This window comes from Corvus moneduloides, chromosome 18 (genome assembly GCF_009650955.1).
Source record: "Corvus moneduloides isolate bCorMon1 chromosome 18, bCorMon1.pri, whole genome shotgun sequence".
Lineage (NCBI taxonomy): Eukaryota > Metazoa > Chordata > Aves > Passeriformes > Corvidae > Corvus > Corvus moneduloides.
In genome coordinates, this window is record NC_045493.1 from 9477274 (window position 1) to 9497637 (window position 20364).

Sequence of the window (20364 nt, forward strand, 5' to 3'; positions counted from 1 at the left end):
AGAAATTCTGAATTAAGTCTTCAAATCAATATATCCAGTCCAGCTGATGTATTTGCCATGGAAAATTGGGGCTGATCAGTTAACCCTTGGCAAATTTATAAGCAACTGAAAATGAGACTTGCTAGTTAGACATTTCAGTCTTGTCAGTGGATGGGTCCATTGCCTCTGGTGCAGGCAGGTGCCAGTGGGGATGGGGCGTGCACCCTGTCTGGGCTGGGGCTTGGGATTGCTCCTGGGCTTTACCCTGAGTGCTTGATGGAGGCAAAGGAGACTCTTTTGTAACATTTCCTCTTCCTTTGAAGAGACACAAACCCAACAAGCCTCCTAGGAAACAGGATGCAGGAGGTCAAGTGAATGCAGTGAAATTGCACTGCCAAGTGTTGAAAAATTAAAATATGCAAAACTTTACCTCAGGTGCACAACTCTGACTCTGCCCCCTTGTGCATATTCATTAGAATACAGCCTCTAATTACCTGTCCTAGTGGTGCAAGCCATGTGTCCATAGGTGCTGGTGTGGGGGGTCCTGTCGCCCTGCATGCTGCAGTGCCATGGGTGGGTTGTGGTTTGAGGCTGCTGTGGTGTGAGGGGCAGAGGCTCAGGCTGGTGCGACTTGCCTGGCACTAAGCTGGGCTGGAACTAAAGAGACTTTGCTAAGGAGCCACCTTGGAGCATGGGATACAGGGCAGGAGGAGATCAGGTGAAATGTACCTTTTCTTGCAAGGTGACAGTGCAAACACCATGTTCCCAGGAAGGAGTTAATATCGGTCTATCTACAGATGTCCTGATGGAGTGAAGGCAAGCAATGATATTTTGTATCATTTTGATATCCGGTCTAAATTAGGCCCGAGGGAAAGACTGTGGCCTATTTAACCCAGCATCTGTCAGTTATCATTATTTTCAGCCAACTTTAGTAGCTCCAAGTAGAAGACTTATATGTGGGGGAGGAGAGGGAAAGAGGCTAGTAGAAGCTGGATTTGGCTACCTCAGCTTTTGTTGAAAGGATTTGCAGGGGCCTTTTAGGAGTTGTTACATGAGGTAAGAAACCAATTATTGGGGGGAGCACTGTGGGTGAAACTGGCTGTCTGGTCACCAGCCAAGAGCTGTGTGGAGAGGATACACAGAGGAAGAAGGAAGGATGTTAGTGAGGTTTCCGAGGACGAGTTTCAGATCTGGATAGGGGTATTTGGTTAGTTGTGTTACGAGAAAAACTGGAATTTGCTCATAATGTAACCTTGAAAAGCGTTCCCACAGATATCGTGGCCTTCCCGCTGAGCAGACTGCGAGGTAACAGATGGGTAGGGATGTCTGTGACCTTGCTGATGGTGCTTCTGCCACCACTGAGAACGTGGGTGTAGGGCCCAGGGAGAGCAGGGGCTGGTGTCCCAAGGTGATAGGAGGGTGCTGGTGGGATGCAGCTGTGGAAGAGGCAAATCTCATCTTGGTGGGACTTTCAATAGAGGTGAAATGCTCCACACCAGCCCACAAGCTGGGAGGACTTCACAGGTTTGCTCAGACCCTCCAAGCATTGCATTTCCATCCACCCCCTGCACGGGCAAGAGCCGCTGGAGCAGAGCAGAGCTCAGGCTGAGACAGTGGCTCCTGCTGGGACCTGCTCTGCCGTGCTGGGGAGGGACACCCTGGATGACCTGAGCCTGGTCCTGGCGCTTACCAGAGCAGAGGTGGTGGTGGTGGTGGTGTGGTGTGTGGCCGTGGGGTTCCCAACCAGCGCTGTGTGTGCCGTGCATTGGGAAGGGACGTGTCTGGCCTCCCGCGGTGCTGCTGGCTGCAGTCAGGCAAGCTGAGCAATTTTTTTTACCTGCTGTCATTGAAACCAAGCAGAAACCCTGAACTCCTGATGACTGACTAATGCAATTGCCCTTTTATTTCCTGATACTTCCTTGAGAAGCAGAGGGACTCTGAAGTTTATGCTGTTGTAAATCCTTGCTCAGGCCGCAGGCATCTAGCTTGGGTACAGAAAATGGAGACTTTAGTGGCTGGGGAAGAAACCCAAGCCTCGTCCTTCCAAGCAGCCTTCTCTGTGCTGTGTGGTGTGGTAGATGCTTGTTTTTCACACACTGGGATGTACTGGATGGATTTTGTTGAAACAGGGACCAGGAGTTCACACCTGTGGTGCTGTATGGCAGCACCTGGCAGTGCTGCTCCTTCTCTCAGCAGCTTGGGGTAGAAGCTACAAACTGCTGATGACCCCAGTATTGCCTTTGTCACCCAGCTGAAACCTGCAGACTGGGGAACTGCTGCTTGTCTCTTGTGCTGGGCTGGCCCTGGATGATCCCTAATGAAATTTACTTTAAATTCTCCAGAAGTTACAACAATTTCTTTGTCCAGCAAGAAAGAACTCCCCAGGTTCTGTGATTTGGGGTCAAATCAGCCTCTTCCCATGATGTGGTGAAATAGTTCCTTCTCTTGCCTGCTGGTATCGTGCCGTGATGCTTCTTGACATTGTGCTGGGCTGCCTCCTCTCAGGAGTGGCCTGGAAGGGCCAGTGGGGAGGCAGCATGGTGGGAATGTGCTTTGGGTGACCAGTGGTGGGTTTGCTGTCCCAGCACGTCGCCACCTCCGGGGTTTCGGGTGTGCCAGTCCTGGCCTTATGCAATCTGCGGAAGTGCCGTGTTGTGTAATGCTGTTGTGTAAGCAGGGCACGGGCGGGTGTCGGGGTTTCGGCACACAAACCATGCTCTGTCATGCTCCCTGCATTTCCCCACCTGCAGCCTGGAGGGGATCTGTCCCAAGAGCTTCCCATCCACTTCCCTGGGGGTGTTGCAGGGACAGGCACCAGAGCAGGTTCTCAGACGGTGCTGTTGGTGGAAGGGTTGTCTTTAGGCTGCAAACAGTTGGCACTCGTGTCTGACTCCTGCTCTTGTGTGTAGCTGCACCTTTTACAGAGACATGGCAGAGTCCAGGGCCATCTTTGCAGGATGTGAAGCTGGCGGTGTGCCTGGACACTAATGAGAATGGCTTTGCAGGAGACTTCTTGTTCAGCCAGCGCTGCCTCTCTCTCTGTCCTCCTGTTCCAGCTGACATTACCACGGTACTGTGCTACCTGTTACGAAGCTGTCTTGTGGAGGGATTGCCGAGCCTTCCACAGCAGTGGCACCTCAAAGGGGTGCTTGAAAGAAGCTCGGGGGGAAATGTATCCCCCTGCCTGTGATCTCGCTGCGGTGACAGTGGCGCGGTTGGGAACATGGTGAGCAGGCTCTGAATGTCAGCACATTGTTCGTAGTGAGATACGTGTCATGTCGCATTAGCTCAGGCCGACAGCTACTGGTGGGAAAATATTTCCGTGAGTTCCTCGAAGTGCCCCCACCTCCTACAGGCAAGGACTTGTGCCCGGCGAGGCAGCAGCAGAGCTGTGCCCAGCCACACTGGGGGAGCAAGGAGACCATCTGGTGCCTGCATACGTGGAAGGTCACCCGAGTGTTGTGTCCAAAGGGCAAGCTGCCTGTGCTGGGAGCATTCTCATGGAGAGTGTGTCTGGCTGTTCAGAAGACAAAGCTCAGTTTTATTTCTTGGTAGCCTCTGCTCAGGGAAGAGGAGGTGGGGTTAGCATGACTTATTTGGTGAAATCCACCGTGCCCAGAATGAAGGGAGCAGCTGACAGTGCTGGGAGCTGAGGAAACCCTCTTGTTCCTGCCCGCAGGCTGCAGAAGCCTGGAGCTGTAAGTGTGGTTCAGGAGCACTTGGAGCAGGACAAGGCAGTCTCTTGTGAGTGCAAGGACCCGCTCAGCACTACACAACCATGTAATGGTGCAAGGATGGAGCTGGAACAGGGCTGCTGTGGGGGAGAGATAAGGCAGGTGGGAGGATGTTTGCTTGCACATGTGGAGGGATTGACTGCAGAGTCCCAGGGCTTCACTGGACTGGGAAACTTTTTGGGGATGGTCCCTCTCTAAGTCCTCATGCCCTCATCTGCAGAAACATCTCTTCACCGGTCCCTGGGACTTCTGTGTACCCCTCACAGCTTCCTCGATGCTCTTGGCTCACAGCTCCCCTCTGCCTGGGTTGACTCAGCCCTGCCTTGCCTGCTGGGCTGGGGGCTCCAGCCTCGAGCGCTGCCTGCTCTCCTGACATTCTTACTTCAGCATCAGCTTTTCTGAGCCTTCCCTGTTTATTTTCTTCCAATGTCAGAAAGGTGAGGAGGTCAAACGCTAATGCAGTATTTTTTTTCCTTTTGTAAAGTGTACCTAGCAGATGAGGAGTGTCAACACAGATTTGTTTTTCAAGTGTTTCTGCAGGATTATTTTCTTGTTAAAAGTGACAAGGAGGTGCAGAACTGTCGGCCTTTAGCCAGAGATGTCATCTCGTCTTTGCGTAGGTGAACAGGCACGAGATGACAGAGCACCTTTTTGTGGGAAAGATGAAAAGTTGAGCCCAATTTAATAATTTCCTTAAAAACCAAAAGGAGCACATGCTCCTTCTGTTTTCCTGGTCCTCAGTAATGAGAAGCTGGAGAGAGGAAGACCGTGTCAGGCCATAGATAGTGCAGTGTGTTTATGCAGAACTGATCTCAGTACTGAGGGGATGGTTTGAACAGGGTTATTCATCTGTGGCCTTTCCAAGTTCCTCTGCATCTTTTGACAGCAGAATCTGATGATGGTTTCAGCACAGATAAGGTGCCACTGTGTACCTGGCAGTATGGACCATGTGGGGAAATCATTCTGGGTTTCAGCTGCGCTCTCAGGACCTGCCCAGGAAGCTGCCCTGTGCTGGGTGCTGCCAGCTTGACACAGATAAACCCCCTTGCAGCTCCATGGAGGGGCTGGATTTTGTTCCTGGTTGCACGTGCCCATTGGAAGCCCAGTGTGCGGCTTCCTGTGAACCCAGGCTGTGGCTCTTGGCCTGTGCCAGGGCTGACGAGGAGGAGGAGAGAGCAGGGATGGGTTGGGGGTGTGATCCTGCTCCTTGGCCAGCCTGGCCATGGGTTGCCCTTCAGCATGTGGCGCACTTCCTGGCACCAGGGAGTCGAGGAGACACTAAACGCTTGCTTGGGTCCCTGGTGCTGATGTTTTCTGGCAGTTAAAGGGACTAATAACTGACTTGCCACTTGACATAGTTGTTAAGGGTCTGGCTGTGCTTTTGAAACTCTCTCCTTCTGCTCTGCACAGTTTCTGGTGACCCTCCAGGAAAAGGAGCATTGTTGATCAGTGTGATTGAGGATGGGATGGAGCTGAGGGGGCTGGACTCCTGTGGATGGCATTGGCTCCAGCACACGGACTGAAGCTTGGGTGGTGTGGCACAAGGCAGGACCAGTCCTGGGGCTGGTGTGAGACCAGGTTTGGGGTTTGTCATCTGGGTCAGCAGAGAGGCAGATCGGAGAGTCCAGGATGGCTGGAGACGTGGCTGGGTTCCAGTTCCCCAGACCACATCTCCTTTGCTGGATTCATACTGGTTCATACTGGTCACCTCCCTGTGGTGCGTCGGCTCCAGGGGAGGTGTCAGCCGGCGGGAGCAGAGCGGTGTGGAGGGGGGTGAATCAGTGCATTCTTTTGTCATGCTTCCAAGTCTAGAAATCCAGCAACTTTGGAGAAAGCTGTTTTTAGAGGAGCAATAAAAAGGCAACTGACTCACATGGAAACAACATCAGTGGAATAAAAGGGGAGAGGCTTGGACTGCTGCAAGGAGACTCTGTGGTGGGGGGAGTATGCTTAGGTCTGTGTGGTGGACATGCAAGTATTGAAGCACCCGAGATGTGTCTGGCCTTGTCCAGAAATGAATTAGCAGAAGTAAGTAATGTATATCCACCTTCCTGTGAGTTCTGGCTTTGTTAACAGTGATATCATGCCTTGCTTTTAATAGCTTTTGTAATCACGGGGCAAGGTATTATTTTAAAATCGAGATAATTCTTTTGTTTGAAAAAACCACCCTAAAAGCCCTGAAGTGACCTTTCATTCTAAGTGAAGGAGCAGGCGGGCTGATGGCTTTTTCAGATAGGAAGAGTCAGGGCAGAGAGCAGCCCGTGCTGGCCAGCACTCCGAAGCGGGAGCGCTGCCGGCAGCGCACACTTGGCCCTATTGTCTCTGCTTGTATGGACTAGTCGGTGGGAAATGAGGTATTTCCTCCTCGCAGCCTGCTCTGTTGGAGTGCTGGAGGCTGGATCCTGCCCTGCCCTGCGCCACGGTGCAGCCCTTGCAACGCCGGGCTTTGGGGAGGCTCTTGCTGTGGGAGCAGGATCAGCCTCTCCACCAGGTGTCTGGGAGGCTCTGACCCTCTGGGGCTGTTGGGGCATCGTTATTTAAACATGTTCTGATTAGCCTGCACTGTAAATCCAGCATTTTAATTCTTTCCATATGTAAGATCCAATCTAATAAGCCAAAGTTTAAGACCATGCAATCTATTTGGAATAACCATATGGATTAGGAGTCAGACTGTGCTTTTCTGCTTCTTGTATTTACACTAATAGAGAGACAGTTGCTAATGTGCATGTAGCTTGTGCTGGTACCCATTTTTTAAAAATATGACACCAAATGGCTTGCATTAAAATATTTGAAAAGCAGTAAAACTGTGAAAGTTCCTCTCTTGCGCAGACACAGACACATCTGTGAAATGAGGCGTCTCCACGCAGCAACATTCCTGTCCCTCCCTGTAGGCTTATCAGTGGGGCTGGAGACCTCTGCAGGGTGCTGGGCCAGCCCAATTTCCCCCAGCTGCACCTGCTGAGCCAGTTTAGACCCTCTGGGCATGAGGGAGAGCCACCTTTGGGGCAAGGAGGACCTGGCTGGATCCAGACCCCTCCTGCAAAGTCAGGAACTGGAGGAACTATGGCTATGGAGAACCTGGGGCTGCCTATGGTTGGTTGGCTTGGCACATGGTGCTGACTGTGGTGTTGTCACCCCCCACTCTCAGGGCAGATTCCAGCTAATGCCCTCCCATGGGCCAGAGAGAGGTCCAGAGAAAGGAGTAGCAGAGCTGGGAGCTGGCCACTTGCTCAGCTACTGAGGTCTTTGCATTCATCAGTCATTTATTTTACTGGTTTTTTCTGCCATTTCTTGGTTCTCTTGGGCAGATCCCCAGTTTGAGTCTTTCTCGGTCTTTGTGTTCCTCTATCTTTACATTGCTATGGATTTGAAATATCATTTATGATATTTGAAATATCATTCTCTGCTTTTGAAGCTTTGTTCTTGTGCTCTGAAGTGAGCATCCCTCGGGAGGTCAAACAAGCTTTTGATGGTCACCTCTTCTGCAAGGACCTGCCAGCACTGGGGTTGGTGGTGGGGTTTATGGGCTGTCACAGGGTCCCCAGCCCCTGGCAGTGTCCATCAGGCTCCAGAGCTGGTGTAACCTTCATGTCCATACTTCATCCATTGCTTGTTTCTTGTCAATGAAGTGATCACCTCATTGTGTCCCTGCAGCTGATGGGACAGGGACATTGTGAGTGAGGCTGCTGAGGAGGCTCCAGTGTGTGTCTCCAAGGTGAAGGCAGTCACTTTGCTCACTGCTCGTTGCCTCTGGCTTTGTCTGGAAGGGGGGTGGGATAGGCTCCCCCTGCCTTGGGCAGGTGGGCACTGCTTCCCCCCAGGGGCTCTCTGAAGGTCTTGCTGAGTTCAGGGGGAACTGCATCAGTCCCTGCTGCACTGGGGAAGTGCTGGGGCAGGGAGCAGCATCCTCTGTCCTCATCTTGCAGCCCTCAGCCTTCTGCATGGGTCTGGTGACCACACATGGCCAGAAGCCTCTCCCCTCTCTTTGAGGTGTTTCTTAGAGGATGTGTTTTGACTGAGGGCAAGAGCCTGTGCTGCTGGCTCTTCCCAGGGCACCAAAAGCATTTGGCACAGGTTTACAAAGAAGTTGGCTTGTCATGGGAGCTGAAGTCGGACCTGGGTCTGTGCGAGCACTGGAAAGCATTTCCGAGTGGGAGTTGCACTCTGTCATCCTTCATTTGCTCAGACAGAGAGGAGGGAGTCAGTGTGAGACATGGCAACTTCTTCCTCCCTGTCTCCAGCATTAATCTAAATGCCAAAACGCAGACCTTTTGGAATGCACTGGCACTGTGGAGAGCACCAGCCTCTAATTCCATATGGCATGGAAATATCCCCAGGTAGCCTTCACAGGCAGCCAGAGCTGCCTTCAAGGTGTAGAGGAATGCTGCTGCTGCTCTGTGCCCGTGTTGGGCCATATTGAGGAGCTGCTGGGCTTGGCTTCCTGAGGTGAGCAGGGAGCCTGGGGGAGACATTCCCAGTGCTGGGCTGGAAGTGGTTTATTGAAAGGAAAGGATCATATTACACTCAATTTTTGCTGAGTTTATCTTGGTTTTTATCAGATTACACACAGGATAGCTCATCAATATTGTGATCCTGCTGACATGTAAGTGAGCCGCTGCATAATTCATGGCTGCTGCAGGGCTCTGGCACTGGGAGGCACATATTTAATTAGGCACCTTACCATTCCAGTCTTCTGGAGCAGCCTCAGGATCGCACCCATGGAGATGGATGCGGTGGCCCTGCCTGTGCAGCTCCTGGCCGCCTTGGAGGAGCCATGCTGGTACTGTCCCCGGCCCCAGCTCAGGGACAGAGACACTGTGTCATGGCATCATGGTGAGCAGCACTTTCCAACAGGCTCCTGGGGAGGGGAAATGTCCCAGCAGAGATGAGAGGTTCTCTCTATCAGGCCTCCTTTGGCCTGAATGAGTGGTGTAGCACATCTTTGCACTCCTGTCAGCTGTACTGTTTAACTCTGAGGAACTGTGTTATCCATAAAAACACCCCGTCCTTTGTTAGTCTTTTCAATTTCAGGTTCCTGCTGCAGTGAAGTCTGCAGCTGAATTATGTGTTTTGTGGCAAAGTCTTCCTTAACAACTGGAAATGTCTCACTCATCTTCTTCATCTTGGGCTGGAGAACCAAGTCAGTGGCTGGCTCTGCTGCCCCTCTCCAAACCAGCCCAGCTCTCTGGGATCATTTTCAGATCCCTGCTCAGAATCTCCCTCCCGTGGCAAGCAGGGTCCAGCAGGGCAAGGACCCATCACTGGGGTTCAGCAAAGGACCCTCCCCAGCACTGGCCTCTCTCTGGCTGTGTTCAAGGCAGTGTGTGTATCTTATTCTCACAGCATGCTTGAAAATGTATCCGGGATAGGGAGAATTCTTTTCCATTTTTGTGGTGCTTCCCTCCATTAATTTTCTGGTTGTAGTACATTACTCATGGATAATTAAGAGTGAGCTATTAATACAACAGTTAATATTCAAGTGCAGTGAAGAGGAGAGAACAATAAGTCAAGGAATCATATACTACAAGACATTTTAGTTTAGTGATGCAATTTTTTTTTGCTGGCTTTGGCTATCAGAGCATAGTGCTGCTTCCATTTAAGTATGGTCCTGAGAACTCCATTTATTGATAGAATACAAATAGGACATTAAATCAAGGGAAGTGAATTTGAATTGCTGGTCATATATACAATTATAAACGGGATTGGCTACTTCTATCTAGTATCTTGTATCTTAAGTTAGGAGAATTATGTTAGGGACTGCTAAAGAGAGTTTGAAGTGTTTTAAAATTAATGAGATTGAAGTCTGTCTAGGAAAAAAAAAAATTAATGTTAAAATGCAGCTCTCACTTTAGGGATGAAAAGATGGCTTTGGAGAAGTGGTTGTGCCTTGTCCAGATGGAGGAATGCGGGGAGTACAGGCTGTGTACTGGCATCAAATAAACACATTCTAGCCTTAAGTGCTCCTCCCTCCCCTGCCGTCCTCACTGGGATGGATGGATGAATGGATGGATGGATGGATGGATGGATGGATGCCAGCTGCAGAGAGGAGAGGGGGACAATTCCCTGTGCCTGGCTGGAGGGTGGCTATGATAGAGCTCATCATCGTGTTCACCACCCTCCTCCCTTTGCAGTCGTGGCTGGCTGCTTCCAGCCCCGCTCTGCACCACCCAGCACCGTGCCTGCAGAGCCCCCGTCACGGTGTTTTGGGGGTTGCTGGGAGCATTCTCCTGTCCCCCCAAGGCTAAAGGTTTGAGTGTCCTCTGTCTGCAGTGTGCTGCTTTCTGGGGCAGCTCCTCCTAGGGCATTTCAGGTCAGTCTGAGCAGAGAACACCTTGCATTGTCCTTGTGCTGTGGGTCTGCCTCTGCTTTGGAGATGAGGAGGGAGGCTTGGGTGCCTGACTGTGACCATCGGGAACGCACAGTGGATGGTGGCACCGGCAGTGCACACATGGCCAGAGGTCACACTCCCTGGCAGAGGGCTTGCCTGGGCTCCCAGCTGTAGCAGGGGCACGAGGGGTGGGCACAGAGGAGGTGAGATCCCCCTGTGCCACGTTGGGTGCCTCAGGAGCACCGTGCAGCCGCCAGTTCGTGGCACACGTGTGCTGACTGTGAGGAGCAGTGTCCTGTTGTGGAGCTTCTCCGTTTCCAAAGGCTGGAGCAGAGTGCGAGTGAGTGTGCACGGGGAGGGGTATGGGTGCATGAGCCTGTGGCTGAGAGCAGGGATCTGGGGGAGGGGGAGGCTTCAGCAAACAGCTCCTTACCAAAACAGCCCTGACCTTTGCAGGGCTGGAGCTGTCTGATGCAACAGGCTGAACCTTTCCAGGCTTCAGCTCCAACTTGAAATGCTTCAGAGCAAAATTGATGGCCACAGCACTGGCCCCAGAGCTTACATCCAGCGCTTACCGAGCCGCTGCTGGGGGTGGGCAGAGGGTGCCAACAGCCCGGTGTGGGAGCCACAGTCTCTGTTGTTCTCATGTGTAGCTGGATCGGTGTTGGCTGATGCCTGTGAGGGCTGGCTGCTGTGGCATGGGCAGCTGCACTCCCCTGAGCCCTTTGGGGCACAGAGGAAGAGCTGAGGGCACAGGAAGAGGCCATGTTGTGCACTCTGGAGTACCAGCATGGTTTAGAGGGATGGGTGGAGGTATTCATTTTGACCAGAGGGAAGGGTCAGCGTGTCCCTGATGGGGACTCATACCCAGTCCATTGAAACCAAGTGGGAGGTCATTTGCAGCACCTCTGTTGTGTGGGAGGGAGCCGCTGTGCCCTGGGGGGATCAGTGCTGAGAGGGCTCCTTGCTGCCTGGCTCTCTGGCAAACCAGCGTTAGTTACAGAGATGCTGTTGTTTCTGTGTCCTGTGGTGAATAAAATTCAACAACTCTTTATTTCTGAATGACAGCCCAGGGACTGCACTTCTGCTCTGGCTCGGTGTGAAGTGGCTTCATCCCAGCGCAGCTCCTCTGGGGCCTGAAGCCCTCGATTCATTAGTTGTCAGGCTCGTAGGTGGATTCTGCATTAGGCCTTTAATTTAGTGTATTGCCATGGGCTACTGACCACATGACACTGCTCAAATGTGAGCAAATCTAACGAGGATCCAGGACTGCTCTTTAATTTGGTGAGAATAACAGAGTGAGCATGGGCCCGGAGAGTGTTAATCATGAAGGAAAACTGGCTGAAACCAGGTCAGCTGGTGCCGGTTCTCAGTGCAACATGATGGAGAGGGAGCACGGGGGGTGGGGGACTGGTAGTCCCACTCCACCAGCGACAGGAAGCGCCATGGCCACAGCAGTCTTTACTGCTGCCTTTTTTCTTCCCTGTGGCTGAGCACTGTGGCCCACAGATCCCGTTTAGTGGCCAGGATCTGGAGGGGCTGCACTCAGATCCCCAGCCTGGGGCGGTGTGCCAGGGTCTGGCAGTCCCCTTGGTGCCATGGGAAGGGGCAGGTGCTGCTCCCTGGCTGTGACAATCCAGGGGTGCTGGGTGTCCTTGTGGGAGCTGGTGGCGAAGGCCAGTCCCAGCTGCCACCTGCCTGTCCCTCCGTCCTGCACTAAATCATGTGGCACAAAGGACCCGGAGTCACCAGCTCCTCGCGGGAGCAGCAGCGAGTCCCCACAGTTAGATTTGTTCTGTCCAATAAACAAATCCACACCACTCTCCTGCTGGCTATTCCTGTCTGGGGCCGGCTCCCCTAAGCACGCATCACGTGGATTTACTGTGTTATCCTGGAGTGGTGCCTGAGCTTGGCTGGCTTCCTTAAACCACCCTTTTTGGAGGGGTGGGCTTTGAGAGAGGGGCAAAGGAACCCTCTGCGGTAACTCCTGTTGACTGCAGTGACCAGCGAGGCAGAACTGATCAACTGCAGGCTTCCCTGCTGCTGAGCTCTGCCAGCAAAGTCCTTACATCTGCTTTTACACTAATGGGAACTTTATGGACTGGCGTGTCCCCCCTAGGAGCAAATTCCTACAAGGTCAGAATCCAGAAAGTTGCCACTTGACACCGTCTGTGAAGTCCTGAGCCAGCCGGAGGAGGCCAGGTTGCACAGAGGACCTTCTGGGGCAGCAGATCTAATGCTGTCACCTGCAACTGATAGCCTAGAGGCCCCTCCACACGCCACTGCTGCCATCCCACTCCCCAGTGGCTCCTCCGTGCTGGGCCATGCTGCCCGAGGAGCTGTGTGGATGGGTGCCAGGTCGAGCAGGCACTGAGTTGCTTGGCGCACAGGGAGCCATGGTGGCTGTCCTGGCAGAGTGGGCTGTTCTCTCTGCACACCCAGAAGGGGATGATATGGCAGTGCTGCTCCTGCTGCATGGTCTGGGAGCGTGGCTGTGCTGCCACTGGCAAGTGGGTGCCAGCTGAACAGGGCGGCATTGGGCAGCAGTGGCGCAAGACAGGCCGTGCACAGGGAGCACAGGTGCTGTGTGGTGAGTGCCCCAGGTACTGAAACCATGAAATGATTGCTTTGAGGCCCTGTATTTTCCTGAATTTAATGAACAACCATTACACATTCATGTTTATTAAGGTGGTTAATATTAGTTTGTGTGGAAGAAACTTTGCAGAAACATAACTTGCTTCTGTGCAAGAGTTACTGTTCATTTTTTCAGGACATACAATCAGCCTGGACAAGGCCTGCTGAATTGCGGCTGCTTTGGCAGCCTGAGTGTGAAGGATTGTGGAAGCTCTCCGATTAACTGTCTCTTTTTTAATCTAACATTGCAGGGCCCTAATTGCTTTGACTTTGAGTAAGGAGAGGGTGGTTTCTGTAAGGGCATCCCATGGCACTGTGTGTGGCCGCTGGCCCTGGACAGGGCACTTGGGGTCGGGTCCCCGTCCTCCCCGGTGTGTTTATGTGCTGTTGTATGTCACATATTGCTCTCCTGGGATGTTGGTCAGGTTTTGTGCAATGCAGCTGTGGCTGGAGCCACCTTCTCATTGCCCCTCTCCTGAACAGGACCAGCCAGCAATGAAGGGCTTCTGCAGCCTGCCCCATGGGGCACCCACGGGTGTTCACCCTGTGCTGGCGGCTGCGGGCGGTGAGTGAGGCAGGCGTGCTCCTCCCCAGCGTGGCGCCTCTTCTCCTTCCTTCACCTTGCTCAAAGCTTTGTTTGGCTTCAGCTCTTTAAAGCCTGTACCACCCTCTGGGTGCCCCATGGCACAGGGGTGGCTGGGATGAGTGATATGAGGGCCCTTAGGGCATTTCTCTGGTTCCCAACCCCAGGTGCAGGTGCTGCCCTTGTCCTGTCCCAGGCACAGCTCTGGTACACAGACTGCCATGCTCGGGACCCCTGGCCACAGCAGGGGAGGGGCAGCTCCTGCAGCTCCTCATCCCTGGAGCTGTGACCACCAGGTCTCAGCTGGTGGGAGTGGGTTCAAGTCCCCCTGCCTGATGCCGGGAGATGGATGCTGGTGGTGATGCCCGGAGAGGCCGAAGGCTTCTGTGCCAGCCCAGCTCCTCCCGCTGCTGCTGCGGTTTGCAGTGGTTTGTTAAGTGAAAGGCGATTTCAGAGCAGGCAGCAGTGAATAAATTCTGTTTTTCTCAAGCATTTAGTGTTGCTTTCAGTTTGCTTTGATGATGTCTTCTCACAACTAGTGTAAACAGACTGCGCAATGGGGAGCACTCACATGTGTACGAGAAGCTGCACATGAAAGACAGAGGCATCTTGAAAGCCATAATAACGCTCTGAGTGCCAGTTAAAGGATTTGTCACTAAGAGCACTTTACAGATAGAAAGAACTTATTAACTAGTGTGACTAACAGCTTGCAAGGTTTAATTGATGTGTGTTTGTTGTCCTTTTATATCTCTCCCCCTTGTCTTCCTCTTGGCACTGATTCCAGCAGTTGCTGGTGCAAGAGCAGTAACCTCAAAGCAGCCTGAATAGGTACCAGAAATAAAAGGGAGGCCAAGCCCTGCCCTGAGTGCCCCCGGGTCTGGAGCTGCAGCGGTTGTGGGAGCTCGGCCCCAACATCCGGATTCCCCCTAGGAACTGGGGCTGGGCCTATTTTCTTGCTCAGGGTTCTGTTATTCCTCCCTAAGTGACGCAGAGTTTTTGAAGATAAAGCTTTTCAATGCATGAATAGGATGGATAATGAATGTTTCTGCCAGACAGACTGCTCGTTGCAAGATTGATTGACTATTAAGGTCATAACGCAGCAGCCACCCACACGAAGCAAACAGGCTAATGTTAGACTCCAGGTTAAGCCGAGAGTTGGTCAGCTGTCCACGGGCACAGTGGGGGCTTCCAGTCATCTGTCAACAAGTGATTGATTGATGTGGACACCTTCCAATCTTATTCTGATGATTCTCAGCAGCTTGCCTGCCTGGTGGCCATTTTTCAGGAGTTGGCAGGACTCAGACCTCCAGGACTCCAAGCGATGACTGCATGGGGGTTAACCCTTTCCTTTGATCCCAAACGCCTTTGTTGTGGGCAGCGCATGGGGGAAGGATTGTATTTGTGAGGCTCAGTTACGAAATACACCGTGAAACTCCCTGAGTGAGAGCAATGCTTTGGCTTTCAGTTTCTAAGTGAGTTGGCCTGAGTGAAGCTGCGAGTGGGGATCTGCAGAGAATCATCTGGAGCAGGGCAGGTACAGTGCTGTACTTCATGGGCATTTTAACGTGCCCTGGGTAAACTGTGTGCATCAGAGCTCCAGGGAGCAGCAAGGCAAAACCAGGTGGGAGGGAGTTTGGTATTCAGAAGGGGAAAAAAAATAGGATTAGCATGGACTTGTTCTGGTGTGAGAGACAATGAGTTAAGAGAGCTCTTCTGGTTTTAAGGATTTCTCCTGGTTCAGTGCTTTGAATTCACCAGAAGTTTGTTGCCTGGATGCTGGCTTTACGTGTGCATGAAGAGGACTTTATATTTATCTCTCTGTATTATTTTATGTACATGTTATACTTGCTGTGTGCCCACACACGTGCTAGTGGGAAATTGAAGTTATGCATGCCATGTAGTGCACGTTTGCCATCTGTAAACAACTTCAAGGGTCCTCTGGTTGCAGCGTGTGACCTTGTATGTTTTCTTGTCTGTTTTCAAGCAGTTTTAGTTCAACTGTTTGGAGAGCCCTGAAGCCTGCCTTCACCTTTCCATGCACTTTCCATCTATGGTTTTAGCATTCCTAACATACCCTAAAAGCCTGCTGTGGGGAAACATCAAGAGCCTCTTCTCCACGAGTTGGATCTTTATGCTCAAGTGCATTGTTGAGTTTTGATGGTGCGATCCAAGTGCCGTAATGTGGCAGAGCTGGCACAGAGCTATTGAAGGTGACAGGAGAGCTGTGCTCGGCTGCTCTGAGTGCTGCTGTGTTGTTGTGCACACCCTTCCCCAGCCCCAGCAGTGGGCTACAGTCTGATATTTTTCCCATGGAAGATGGTGCCTGATCCAGGACCACTTAATGTCAGTCTCTCTCCTGATGGAGCTGGGATAGGGTCTGAGCCAGAAGGAGCTGCTGGGAGCTGGGCTTCCATGGCTGTGACTGGGTTCTGCTAATCCTCTCTTCTCTCCATCCCTTGCAGATGGTGGTTCCCACTTGGACGGTGCCCCCATGCAGCACCACACTGGCCTTGCTGCTGACTGTCTCCTGGATGCCAAGAACCATCTCCCACTGCCAGGCTGGGCAGTGCCCTGCTCGGAGCTGCTGCCCTGGGCAGGCTCCGTGGCAGCAGCGCTGACCTGCACCTAAGGAAGAGCCGTGCCCAGCACCCAGAACGTTTGGTACGAGTTTCAGCTGGCCCCATGGGCAGGTGCACCATGGTCATGCTGGTGGAGAGGCTTCTTCCAGGCCAGCATCAGCCCCTTGGCCAGAGAAAGCAGGGCTGTGCTGGGGGGGGAATGAATGACCTGTGCTCCTGTAAACTGAAACAGGGGACTGAAATGCCACGTGCCCGCTGCAGAATTTTTCCAGGGCACAGCAGAGCCATGTGTAGAGCTTCAGCCGTCTTGTCCAGAGCTCTGAGGGCTGTTGGCCTGAGTATATGAAAGATCAAGAATTTGTCTCTGGGGCCTTTTGGAGCAGCACCATGGCTTTCTCCTCTTCACCTTGCACACCCCACACTCACACGTGTGTGCTTAGTTCCTGCCTGGTGGGGCAAAAGGACCTGTTTGATCCCGGGGAAGGTCTCTGATAGTGGAAGATGAGTCCATGAAAAGCAAGTAGTCAGTTCTGTCCGTGGAGTAGAATCACAAATTGCTTTTCTTCCCTCAGGCATCCTTCCCTCCTAGGCCTTGGCCAAAGGGTACCACCACTGGTTGCAGCACAAGGTCTGGGCATTTTCAGTAAAGCTCTCTGCCATCATTGTTTTTAACATATGTGGGCCGATGCAAAGTGCTCTGGTACTGCCATCAAGTGCAGTGGAAGTGTGGATGTCAATGAATATTGTTCCCATTTTAGCTTTTGCTGAGCAGAAAGTGGCTTGTTAGGGCATGGTCATGCCATGGAACCCTGGTAGGGCTGGGAGAACCCAGCCTAGGTCATTCATCCCTAGCAGCCTGTGTCCTCTGGATGTTGACTATCAGCCAAGAAGGGATGCTGCTGAGTGCTTTTCTGCTGAGTGCAGGTGGTAAAGAGTTGAAAGGCACCAGCTCTGCTCGCTGACAGCTCCCGCTCAACAGGGTGTGTGGAATTTCTGTGGAGCAGCCCCAGACAGATGCGGAGCAGTGCTGGTGGTGCATGGAGAAAGCCTTCCCTGTGCTCGGGGAGGGGCACCAGGGTGTCTCCTGCAGCTCATTATGTAGAAGGGAGAGACCTGTAGTTATTTCTCCTTGACTGATCTCTGATCTGGCACTGATCATTAAAACGGTTTTGTGTATTGGAGAGTCACACTGAGGCAGGTGCACTCGACTTCAGCCTCCCTCCAGGTTCCTGCCGCCCACAGTGCACAGCCCCCCAGGCAGAGCTGCCCCCGGGCAGAGCCCGAGCGAGGCCTGCAGAGCCTGGGAGTAGATGTGGCAGCCCTGCTGATGGGATGGACAAGGGCTGGGAGCGAGCAGCTTGGCCGTGCTGCCTGCTCCGCCAGCAGCCTCGGTGTCCCTGCGGTGTGAGCCCAGCCAGCGTGGCCTCAGGGCTTCTCCTGAGGCAGTGCTGGTATAATAACACTGATGAAAAGCTGATTAATCCTTGTGAGCGAGCCGCAATAGCTTCCCTCTAGAACTGAAGAGATTACCACTGATTTGTCATTCTGATTGTTTCAAAGAGACGTGCAATTAGTTGCTCTAATTTAGCTCCACTGCCGCTCGCGGAGCGGCGTGACAAGGGCGCTGTAATCAGTGGGGCTGCGATGGCAGCCACTGGTGGTGCAGCTGTGCCGACACCATTTCACACGCCGAGGGCGGCCGCCAAAATGGTGGAGCATCATGTGCTCCCGTTCGAAGGCCCAGGTCCCCTCAGTGCTGTGAGGCACTGGGGCAGCAGGGCAGGCCTGGCTCAGGGTGTCCTGTTCTGCCCCGTGCCGATGGAGCTGAGGCTCAAGGGCTCCTGTGCCGTGTCTGATCAGGGCTCTTCCCAGTGCTGGTTGTTCAGGAGAGTCTTGGGAAGACAAAGGGAGAGCAGCAAGTTCTGGCCTAAGGCCCCCACAGGGTGATGGGCTGCACTGGATGGTGGGCATGATGTTACACTTCGTTTGATTATAAAAAAGAAAGTCATAAGGAAATCTTGTTTTCTTATTCTGTTCCCTCTAGCTATTGGCCCTCTTTGCCAGGTGCAGTAAAACCTGTCCCCAGGTACAGGAGAGGAGGGTATTTGCTTGAGGTTACCCCTTTCTGAGGACTGTCTTTGCTTTAGAAAAGGTACAAAACTGCCACAGAAAATGAGGAGCTTGTGGCTCAGCCCCCCAGCTCGCTGCGCTGGGTCAGCAGCCAACCCCCTCTGGGCAGAGAGGAGGGAACACATGGGATTTCAAAATGTGTCCATTTTCAGTGAGACAAATCATTTAAAAATTCAATTCAAAATGAAGAAAATAAAAATGCTTTAAAAACAAAACCTGCCTGTGGCTATTTCTTGGTTGAAGCTGTCTCTTTTTTTTTTTCCCCTTTTTTTTTTTTTTTTTTTTGGGAAGGCATTTTGTTTCTGGAGCGAGCTGGCTGTGCTTGCTAGGGAGGGTCTTTGAGGGGCCTCAGAGCAGCTCTTGTGCTGGCTACCAGCAGCCCGTGCACCTCGGCCCCTGGCCAAGCACCACCATGCAGCTGCTCGGCTCATGTTCCCGGCCACAGCATGGCACGGCCAGGCCTGTGTCACTGCAAGGTCGTGGTTTTCCCCGGCTCCTCCAGCTCAGCTGTCAGCTGTCGTCCCCCACTGGGCAGCACCCCGTGGTACCCAGGGGACCCGGCCTCTTGTGTGTGTCCTGGGGCTGTGCTCTGGTGCTGCCTGGGGCAGAGCCTGGCTTGGTCATCCTGCCTGGACAGCTCGGCTCTGCTGCCCGGGCACAGAGCAGCACCTGGCCAGCGCTGTGCCCCAGCCCTCACCGTCCTTGTCCCCAGGCCTTGCTCAGTAGCAGCTCCCGCGGTGCAGGTGACGTCCGGCTCGTGCCGTACCTGCTGCTCTGCTGGTGACAGCTGCTCTAAAGGGCAGCCGGGGTCTTGGCAGTGCCAGGTGGGCCAAGCCGGACAAGTGCCATCGGCCGGGACACATTCCCCTTGCCTTTCCTGGACTGGGTCAAGGTTGGCCTCAGTGAACTGGCCGAGGGATGGTCTGGCACAGGGAGCACCAGCAGGACATTTTCGAGTGCTCCTGCTCCCCTCAGCTAAATATAAGCCCCAGTGGGAAGCCTACCTCTCACTAGTTTTATGTTTCTTGCCCCTGTGCTTCCTAAACCTGGCAGCAGGCCCAGTTGTCTCCAAGTCTAAGATGAAAATACCCTTGCAAATCCCACTCATAAAAATACCTGCTGTATTCCCAAAACATGCCTGAGATAGCTTCCAGAGAGGATGGGGAGCTAAAATAAGATGCATGAGCTCAGAGCCCCATTTTCCACTGGCCCCGCGGTTCCCGTCGCCGCAGCACACCGCAACATGGACTGAAATGGAAGTGCTGCTGCACGGGGTGGCCTTGGGCTGGAGCTGGATGAGCCACAGCTCTCCCAGAGCAGGCTCTGCTGCAGCCCTTGTGTGTGCCAGCAAGGCCTTGTGCTCCTGGGGACAAGCTCCCAGCTGGTGGCACCACCCGGACAGTCACGCTGACCAGCAGTGTTGGCTCAGCAGAGGAAACCTGGGCGAGAGTGGGGCACAGAGCTGTGGGGAATGTTTGGTCCCCAGACTGGCCACGTGAGGGGCAGCAGGAGGCTGCTGTTCCCTGGGAGGCCCGCAAGGCCAAGCCACGCTGGCAGTGGCACCTGCCCTTGGGATGGGATGCAGGGGCTCTGTTGTGGACCTCAGCCTCCCCATGTCACTCCCCATGTCACCCTCTGCACTGGAGAGACTGAGGGGACACACAGATCTGTTGTCCTGCTGAAGCGCACAGGCCTGCAGTGTGGGCACAGCAGCTGGGCACTGGGAGGGGAGTGAGCTCCACTCTGCCTCTGGGCAGCCCCTGGACAAAGGGGTGAGCCCTTGGGGAGGTGGCATGACCTGCCCATCGGAGACTGGCTCCTGGCAGGGTCACAGTCCATGGAGCAGAGTGTCAGGCTTCCTGGGAGCTGAAATCTCAGCCTTGCCCTCTTCTGAAATGCTCTGCTGCAGCCTGCAAATGTATCCCAGATCTTCTCGCAATCACACATCTCTTTTTTTCCTTTTTAACAACCCACTACTTCTACTAGATGCCAAAATGTTTCCTGGATCAGGCACAGATGTCCCCACAGTCACGTCCTGCCATTGTCTCTGCTGGGCTGCAGCCCAAGGTGGGGGCAGACACACCCCCAGGTTTACTCCAGCTGTAGGCAGGAATGTGGTGGCCATGAGCCCTTAGCAGGGACACTGACTGCCTGCCTGGAGTGGGGTCTGGGGGCCAGGAGCAGAGCCAGTCGCTGCTCCAAGCACCCCAGCTAGGATGGTCACAGGGCACAGAACCCTTGGCAGCCATGAAAGAGCCATGTCCTGCGGCACCTGGGCACAGACATCTGCTCCTGCTGCTCACACTGGAGACCCCTTCTTGTACCTGCCATGCTCTGAGTTAAAGCCTTGGGGTCTGCCCTTGTCCTTATTGCTCTTCTGTGCTGTGCTGCTCCTGA

General features: G+C 53.3%; 1 protein-coding gene across 1 annotated transcript in view; it reads left to right on the forward strand.

Moving 5' to 3' along the window:
* The window catches only part of MN1 (MN1 proto-oncogene, transcriptional regulator), an 84116-nt gene extending 65934 nt beyond the window's left edge, over nt 1–18182 (forward strand). Inside the window, exon 2 of the mRNA XM_032128101.1 lies at nt 15721–18182. Within this exon, the coding sequence (XP_031983992.1) occupies nt 15721–15887 (167 nt within the window). The 3' untranslated portion in view covers nt 15888–18182. The remainder of the gene's footprint in view (nt 1–15720) is intronic.
* Nucleotides 18183–20364: the final 2182 nt, after the last annotated feature.